This window comes from Buceros rhinoceros, unplaced genomic scaffold, assembly GCF_000710305.1.
Source record: "Buceros rhinoceros silvestris isolate BGI_N320 unplaced genomic scaffold, ASM71030v1 scaffold6522, whole genome shotgun sequence".
In the NCBI taxonomy this organism is placed as follows: Eukaryota; Metazoa; Chordata; class Aves; order Bucerotiformes; family Bucerotidae; genus Buceros; species Buceros rhinoceros.
The window spans coordinates 3,046-12,264 of record NW_010400571.1 but is presented as its reverse complement, the minus strand read 5'-3'; the positions used below and the strand labels follow the sequence as shown (position 1 = coordinate 12,264).

At 41.0% G+C, this 9,219-nt stretch overlaps 1 protein-coding gene across 1 annotated transcript in view; it reads right to left on the bottom strand.

Annotated features, from left to right (window-relative positions):
- Positions 1 to 2,747: 2,747 nt before the first annotated feature.
- Positions 2,748 to 9,219, bottom strand: part of ZUFSP (zinc finger with UFM1-specific peptidase domain) — a 9,443-nt gene continuing 2,971 nt past the window's right edge. The window contains exons 3-9 of the mRNA XM_010131910.1: positions 8,029 to 8,138; positions 7,128 to 7,296; positions 5,487 to 5,675; positions 4,996 to 5,164; positions 4,187 to 4,338; positions 3,659 to 3,879; positions 2,748 to 2,795 (exon numbers count right to left, since the gene is read on the bottom strand). Coding sequence (XP_010130212.1) covers positions 2,748 to 2,795; positions 3,659 to 3,879; positions 4,187 to 4,338; positions 4,996 to 5,164; positions 5,487 to 5,675; positions 7,128 to 7,296; positions 8,029 to 8,138 — 1,058 coding nt within the window. The remainder of the gene's footprint in view (positions 2,796 to 3,658; positions 3,880 to 4,186; positions 4,339 to 4,995; positions 5,165 to 5,486; positions 5,676 to 7,127; positions 7,297 to 8,028; positions 8,139 to 9,219) is intronic.

Sequence of the window (9,219 nt, the reverse complement as noted above, 5' to 3'; positions counted from 1 at the left end):
GGCAGGCAAATGATGGTGCCTACCTGGATGTTTCTTACGGAGCTTTGGGAATCGCGGGGTGGATGTGAGAACCCTGCAGACAGCTCCTGCTTTGACATGGTCTGAGATTTCATGCGTTTTGCAATACCCGCTGCTTGTGGCAGCTAAGGGAGGTATTAGTCCAGTGATTGCTGACTTAAAGGAGCAGCAGTATGATGGGATACACTGTCAGCTATTAAAGAACGGTAAAACCCTGAGGCTTATATGCCTGGGAAGCCCTGGATGGAGGCGTAAAAACCCACTGCATCAGTACACGGTGGATAGTCCCCAACTTCTAACTGTGGAGCCTGGTCGTCAGACCGAAGCCAGTCTTGTCTTTTCCTTCTACAGAATGATGGAGAATGGACCTTTCCCTGAAGAGGTGACAACGGCTAGCACCTGAAGCAGTCACCTGAGGAGCAGACTAGAATCCTGTTACCCACTGATGACATCACGGGGTGGGAGCAGAACAACATTGAATAGTGCTGAACTAAGAAGCAATTGCTGCTGGACTAAGAACTATTTGGTTGTCCACTATTCCTGAAACTGTTTCGCTTTTCAAGAAGCTTTATTGTTTAATACTATTGAAGTATTGCTTTTGTTGAATTGTACACATTTGATGGATGTTGTAATACCTCAACGTTTGAGGGATATATTGTATATCCGGTTGACTTGATTCGAGCTTTTATAAAGTATTAATGTATAGTTTATTGTTTACATTTGGTGCTATGTTTTATGGCACAGGTTACAGAAATAACGTTCTCTCCCCTGTCCCTGCTCTCATCTTTCCGGGAGCTAAATGGTAAAGTAAGTGCATAGCACATAAATGAGGCAATGGTCCATGCTATTTAAAACAACCCCCTGTCATAGATTCTTAGCTCTTATTTCCATGCCTTCTCTTCTTCAGAAAATAAGAAATTCAAAATAGTCTGAGCAACAAAGTCCTTTGAAAGAAAATAAAAGCTCCTCAAGGCTATTTTATGATCAAGTTTTTTGCTCAGGTGCAATAGTACCTCATAAACACGTCTCTTAACAGCTACCTTTGGTTTCAGATTATCTAAGTCAAAGTATGTGTTAAAAGGGGCACTTCTTTAAAGTGATGAATTCTTGGAATTCATCTGTGCAGCCGGAAAGCATTGTACTTTGGTATAAACTGTGATAGCACTGCAGAACAGCCACGGCCTCACCCATCATCTGACAGGTGTTATATTGCCAGCCTCCACGACAGGGCAAGAGTGACAGTTTTCTCCCCAGTTCCTCTTTATGTAGAGACATCTCTGCTTAAAATAATTTGAAAATACCATCTAATGTAAAGGAGCCTGAAAATTATTGTGGACAGCCACAGACCAGCTGGTGTGGTTATACAGTCAGAGCTCAGTGCAGCCCTTCAGACAGCCAAGGCAGATGAAGGGCTGTATCTAGAAAATACTATTATGTTACATTCCTCCCAGTGCTGACTCAAAGGTCGAGCCCTTGTAAAAGACTGAAAAATACACTAGTTCGTTAGGAGTAAGCTGAATTCAAAACTCATCAGAAGACATAACTCATTCTTCCATAAATCCTCTGACTTCTTCCTAGCAGAAACTGATGTGCTGGTAAGAAAAGATGTATAAACAGACCACCACTATTTATAAAATCCTCATGGAGGGAAAGGGACAATGAAATAACCTTTGCTTTTCATGGAAAGCTCAGCTCCCCCTTGCTGCAGCCTTGTGAGAGGGGTCCGTGTGCTTTGGGATGGCAGCTGCTGTTAACGTCCATGCCTGCCCCTCTCCCATCTCTTGGGAAGATGCTGTCACATGCCAGAGGCTCTTGCAACAAGGGTTGCTTTATAGCACCGAGATGACTCGAGGCAGAGGGACAGGCTCTGGGACCCTTTGCTAGCAAGACGTAGCGCATACAAGTAAACAGTTAGCTCTAATGTCCTTCTGAGATGCCTCTGAGACCTACACATACACAAAACCAGAGGGTAAAAAAAGGATGAAAGAGATGAAATAAACACTTTAAAAATATTTTTTATTCATGGTACAAAATAAATACTTTCTTCCTACACCTCAATGGATTGTCTTGGGCAGCCCCTAAAGCACACGCACCCTACTTTGTCTTAGACCCCAGAGCCAATGGTAACACCGATCCACTTCCTGTTCATGGTTACAAACGATACAGCTAGAGAAGCCAGCTATCTGAAAACAAGTTCAGCAGTAAACTAATCTCTGGTGGAACAAGACTGGTATCGTGAGATCACTGAACCGCCTCTGTACTTGCCAAATAGTTGCAGGAGAATTTCGCTGAAGCATAATATATATTTGTGGATCACATTTGGAAAGAAACAGAGCACTGGCCACAGAGTGATCAGCATCAATATATTTACAGAGGTAAACCATGACCAGGCACTCCCATAAAGTAGTCCCTAGTATCTTTATCCTCTGTTCATTGACAGTTAACTGTGGTCCATAGTTCACTACAGGATGGTAGGTGTTGCTTGGTGACTTAAGCAACTAAGAAAATTTTCCAGTAAGACAAGGACTGTAATACTTCAGAATTATGGATTCACCAAGAGGGCAGCGTTGACTGAAGATCCGTGTTACTCCAGTGTTGTGCTTCTCCAGAGCCTCCAAGTGTTTATGGAGACACACTTTAGGTCTACAAATTGTTGAGTTAGGGTCACAGTCCGGAAGTTTAATGTTTTGTGTCCAACAAATTCCAGAAAGAGGTAATGGAGGCATCCTTTAAGGAATCTTCTCTGATGTTAAGACCTGAGAAGCACGGCAGCGAGCCTGAAACAAATGGTGGGGAGAGAGGAAAAATCAGTTTAATGAATGAAAGTACCACTTTATAAAGCACATTAGTAGGCTTGATGAGTATAACGGGTTATATTTCATCTTAATTAAATGGGAGCTTTCAAGACAAAACTGTAAATAAATGACATTGGTAAACATAAATCTTTGAAAAGAGGAAAAAACACAATATCAAACAAAACCCCTCTCAGAAATACCACACAACATTCTTCCTTTTACTGTGTTCTGAATTGCTTTTGCCAGCAGGAAGAAGAGGGGTTGACTGTGTTTCACTGCTAATTCTGACATGTTCAGAAAACACTTAAGACAACACCTTATTTCAAGAGACAGCTATTAAACACAGCTGAGTGACTCAGTCACCAGTTATTCCGTAGTTTAAAGAAGAGTTTGTTCTGAAGCTTGAACAGTGCTGATAGGACACCACAGTATCAGAACACGGTTCCTCAGAATAAATTTCTTAGTGTAGGGAAGAGCTTAAGACACAAAAACCTCACCTGACATTCAGCTGAAAACTTCCAAGGTCTTAAAAAGTTACAACACCCAAAGTCAAACATGTGAATAGGATTTGTACAAATGCCAACAACTCAAACATGTAAGTTGCTCAGATCTGTGCTTTGACTGAATGAAGTTCTAAGTACTTTCAGAAAGCAGGAGGCACTAGTTCTAGTCTTGGTATCCTGTGATTACTCAATCCACAGAGAACAGGCAGAAAGTAGCAGAGAATAAGAAGTGAAGAGATGAAAAAAATTCACCATGCAACCATATACGCATATGAGTACAAAAGAAGAGATGCAGGTTCTCATAAATTTTCTTAGATAGAAACTATTATCTAAAGTACTTACAGCTTTCTCTTCCAATGAGAGAACACCATCTACAGCCACTATCTGGTACTGCTTTTCTTTTAAGCCACCCACAAATTTTCGAAGTAGTTTGAGACTAGTACCATCGCCGTTTTGTTTTAGCAGTTTCTGCATTTCTTGGGAAGGACATCCGGGGTCAAACAGTAGCAGACATAAGGTTTTATTCTTCTTCTCCTCTATTCCAATGACAGTACGACTATGACCTAATTTCAAAACAGAGTTTCAGTATTTTAAAACCACATAAATCCCATTCCTTGTAGCATATTACTTATTTTCAGATCAAGACAGACATTACTTGAATTAAAGAGCAGATGTCAAAAAGTTGAGATCCCAGTCACACCCAGCTCTTCTATCCAATAAAAATACACATTTTAATGTTGCTCATACTAAACAAAAAGAATAACAAGAAATAAAGCCACACCTTCAGGTAACGTAAAATGCAGCTCTGAACTGCAGCACGTATAAAGAAAGATAGAGAAGAGAAAGAGGCCGGCACACCGTGATACTGACCTTGATGCTGCAAGTAGATAGGTGGTTTGGAAGTACACACTACCTTTGCACCACCTTCATTATCCGTAGAATAGTAACGCAAAACCCACTCGAATAAACGAGGGTGCGTACCCATAGGGCCAGTCGGTTTGTGAAAGTCAATGATTTGACACCTACAGAACATTCAGAATAAAAACAACAATCAATTTTCAAGCAGGTTGTTTGTTAGAACAACTTTCACACCTCCCAATCCTTTCCTCCTGGACCAAGAATGTTTGAAACACAGCAATTCCAGGCATCAGGTGGTTGTTACCACTTATTTGGTTTTTTTTAAATACAGGAGTAGGGGACACGCAACGGCAAAGCAATGCAACATATACTGTTAAAAACTGGAAGATTTATTCTGTAACAAAGAAACACTCTACTCACATCAGTCTAACTTGTGGAGCTTACAAAAATGAAAATGTTTGGGTTTTTGTGTGATACACGTACACTAGATAATCCTATCAACAGCTTTCAGAATTGCGCCAGTGAATAATTCAGATTCTTCTTGAGAAGAAACTTCTAGAGAAATTTAAGTTTTTAATCAATGTTTGATTCTATGCAAGTGTGGCATAATTCTTCACCAAGTCTCAACGATCTAAGTAGTTACTTAGTACGTAGTCAATTTATGTGCCTGCATAAGTAGTTACACAGCTTCATGCTGTGCTAAAAGCAGCTCTGTTTATAGGTTGGTTAAATTTAAAGCCACTAAGGTGGCTTTGTCATCGCACTGCTGGCCTTTAAATCAGCACTTAGAAATAACAACAGCAACAAGAAGCAGTATTTACTTTATCCCGAGACTGGTCAGCAGTGAATAAATTTCACATGCTCCTATCCACGCTTTGGAACCATGTAATCTGTTGTTGAAGTGAGATGCCCCATGAGGATCAAAGCCTTCTCTCCAGGCATCTTCAATCATGGACTGAATCTTTGGTATACTAGGAATTAGCGAGGTACCTGGAACAGAAAAGCTTTTAAATTGTGGTTAGAGTTACCAAAACAGCCTACTAATTAAAAGTATTCAGCTTCTTTTGTAAGAGGCAGTTGATGATACAGAGATGCATCAAAAAACCACTAAAGCTAAAACTTCAACCACCGCATGCCTTGCCAGTATTCCCCACTCTGATTCTGTCCATGGTTAGGCTGCAAAGGTATAACAAGCATTTAATAGGTATCATTGACCAAGCAAGCCTAGCTGTGTAAATGAGAAGGTAACCCATCAGCCCGCAGGTTGTCATCCAAGGGACGTGAAGCAAACAGGCGGTGTTTTGTTGAATACCTCTCAAGCAGTCATTATACAAGCTGTTTTGCAACAGCGAGGAAAGGAGCATTTGGAAATTCCTGTAACCGCAACCCCAGCCTCTGTCGCCCAAAGATGAGTGGAAGTGATCTACTCCGGTCGAAAGCCACACGTGCCTCACATCTTTATTTTCATTCTGATAGTACTTGCACAATGCTTCAATGACTCCTAAAACAAGAGCGAATGTAAAGGTTATCAGTAAAATTAGGACTACAAAATTTGCCAGAAGAAGATTCTTTCTACGGCCTGGAACAGATACAGATTAAGACAATTTATTTTAAGTCTTCTAAGTGATCCTACATTGCATTTAGAACCCAAATCACAAAACCAGTGGACTTCACATCTATTTTATTTCAATGGTCTTTGATGAATTTATGTACTATGAAGCTTTCAATATTCAAGCTTTTTTCTCACTGCTGCTAGACAATGAACACTTAAACAGCTTGGACTCCATTATGAACTGTGACGTGCACAGAACCATCACAATGAAACAGGAAAGGTAATGTCACTGTTAAAGCATTTCTATGCCACTGCGGCCTCCAGTACACATCCTCTTAAAAACATGGAAATACTTATGGATACTATGTAATCCTTTTATTCCCCCTAAATTATTTTTCCTGGAGAAACTAAGACAAGAAAAGGAATGTCACAGAACTTGAGAATGATTGTAAATATTTTATAAAAATCCACTTGCAGGACATTCCAAATCCTCCATTGTTACAGGAAAGGACACGCTTGGGAACGCTCTCTTCAATCAATATATGTAAATTCTCAAAGGCCCTTTATTGCCATGCTGTTGTGAAGACAATCATTATTAATCAGAGATTATTTTCTAAAGTCCTCTTTGAAGTCCAAATCATCACTAGTTTCAAGAATGAAAACTTCACATGTGTTATTTCAACTCAATACATTTTATAGAAGGAATTTTATTTTACCTGTCAAGGACCAGATTAATATTTTGTAAGCTAGAACCACTAGTAATAAGCTAAAAGATCTTTCAGCTGTGGTCTTGGCAAGTAAAGACTAGGCAGTCTTTTGACAGGGACACAGAAATGCATTGGCACTGTATTTTTGTACCAATTATAAAAACACGTCAAAGAACATGTATCAAGCAGATGTCGACTCCTCCCAGTCCTCTCTTGGAGTCTGTAATCAGATGGACGCTGTGCTTACCTGGGACCAGCTTACGTGACCCTACAACTACCTGAAACAAGACTGAAAACCTACCGTACATTTTCACAGCTACTCTACGTTAGGAACCAGGGAGTACTAAGCAGTAAACAAGGACAACCAACTTGTAATAAGAAATTTGCATCTTTTGATACCTATTGTATTTGGGTCCTTAACTAGACAACTTGGTTTCAAGGTTCCATGGCGGGGGGGTGGGGGAAGGAGAAAAAGGTTTTCAGGTTAGAATAAAGATTAGAAACATACCAAGCTTCAATTTTCTTATTAGTTTAGGACTAAAATGGTATAGATTGATCTAGAAAATAAAGATTAGAACTAGGATGCGACTACTATTAAACATCAAACTATATGCTTTGTTAAAGATCGGTTTGGTCACTACAACCTAGGTCTAAAAAGTACGGTCTGAGTTGTGTACAATTTCAGCGTTCTTACCTGAGGTCTTTGTTTTCCCATCATCTATACCAAAAGCCAAAGACTCCATCATGTCGGCTTTTCTCTTGTGATATTCAAAAGGCTGCATCCTTCCTCTATCAACTTCCCTTTCCATATTCTTTAGGAATTGCTGCTTGTAGCCTCCAGAGTTATCCAAGCCATACTGTCTCTGTAAGAGATGGAATGTGCGTGATTTAAATTCCATTTTTTTAAAATTCACATCTAGTGGTTTTGAGAAGCAGTAAGCACAATCAGTAACTTTGAAAAACAGTGAAGCATGAGACATAAAAACTTCAGATTTACGGTATTTTAGAGCTGAAGGCCAAGCTTCACTCCTCAATAGGAATGTGGGACTAGGAAAGCCACACCTGGAAGAGTGGGGACAAACCTCTGGCTCCCTTTTGGGCAGCCAGGAGGTAGTGAGAGTGGGAAATGAGCCATGAGGGCTGTCAGGAGGGAGGGAGAGGGTTGCAGGACCTTGCAGGGGAGTGGTCCTTGGAGCAGACAATGGTATCCAGGAAGAGGATACCCAGGATGCTCAGGGCCTCAGGCGCTCTGCCAGGAACACGCTCCAGGTTGTGCTGCAGGGCAGAGCACTAGAGCTGGGTGGAGCACAGGAGAAGGTGGCAGGAGTGCTGGTTCCCATGAGAGCAGTATGGCAAGCCCAGGGAGCACCCGGCCCCAGCCTGAGCCAGCACCTCTCAAAGCAGTAAAGCCAAATAGCTCAAGGCAGGCACGGGGGCTGCTGAGAGCTTGCACCTACCTGCAACCCCTCCTGAACCACTACCTCAACATGGTCTCACTGCACAGGTCGGACCTGGCAGGGTCATTCCAGTTCCAAGATACTCAGCTTCTGAAGGACAACTGTTCAAAATTTTACTGTTTAGAGGTATTACTGCACCTGCAGCTTTTTAAATTCTTCCCTCTCTTGCTTCTCCACTTCTGCTCTCTGCCGTTCGTCTTCTTCAGTTTGGAGCCGCTGAGCCAGCTCTAGGTCTCTGCTGTTTCCACCTACCCAGGAATAACGTTCCAAAGGGAGAGGACTTGATCAGAAGGTTAACAACAGTTTGATGGATCATTTATGTAACTTTTGAAGGTTCTTTTCTAAGCAGACATACACAAATACAACTGGTCATTAATTTTAGGAGATGGATCCCACATTATTTTGAGCTATTAGCCACAAACACTAAACAGGGCTGACCACACTCAGTCAACCAAAACTCTGACTCTTGACTTGGACAAAGCTTATGCAGTTACAGGAGCAATTACTTGGCCAATAATGCATGTATCTCTACTACTAAGAAAACAACTCTAGCTTTACTATGTTTTGTTTCATTGGTAGCAAGAAGTTGCATTTCTTGAATATCACACACTTACTAGCTTCTAGGATCACCATCAGACACATAACAAAGTGACAACAACAACCAAATTTAAGATCAGAGAACTTGATAGGGAAGCTCTAGGATTATATGAGCCATGCTAATAAATAACATTACTTTTGATTCCTTTATTGCTATGACTCATGAATCAGCACAAGCATTTAGACAAAAGAATTGAGAAAAAAGAAAACTTCAGCGTTTCATAGCGTATTTTTAGCTCATCACGCCGGAAAGCACCACTCTAAATTCCATGTATGCAAACCTTCTATAGAAAAAAAAATCATATGACTGTCTTTTAAACATTTTTTCTTGAAGTTCTAGTTTTGTCTAACATACCGCGCATTTACTTAACAAGCATGAAGAGACAAATATTTCTTTAAGCAGGTGTAACTAAGTAGAGCACTTGGGCAAGTGACAGGACTTGCTATTAACTATGTTAACTTCACGATGTATGTGTCCAGTTCTCTTTAAATAAGCAAGTTGTGGCAGTTTAAGGAAACTTCTCTGGTTTCAGAAGATTTGTTCTAAATTGACCAATGGCATTCCCTGCCATGTCACGTCTAACGCGGCATCTCATTGGTAAAAAGTTCTTGCGGGCTTCTGTTTCGTGCTCTTTTCGACCCTGGACGGTATCGGTGCAACATCCCCCTCTCGACCCTTGGGCAGCTCGGAGACCCCGCCTGCTCTCAGCTCGGCTCTGCCACAACGTGCCC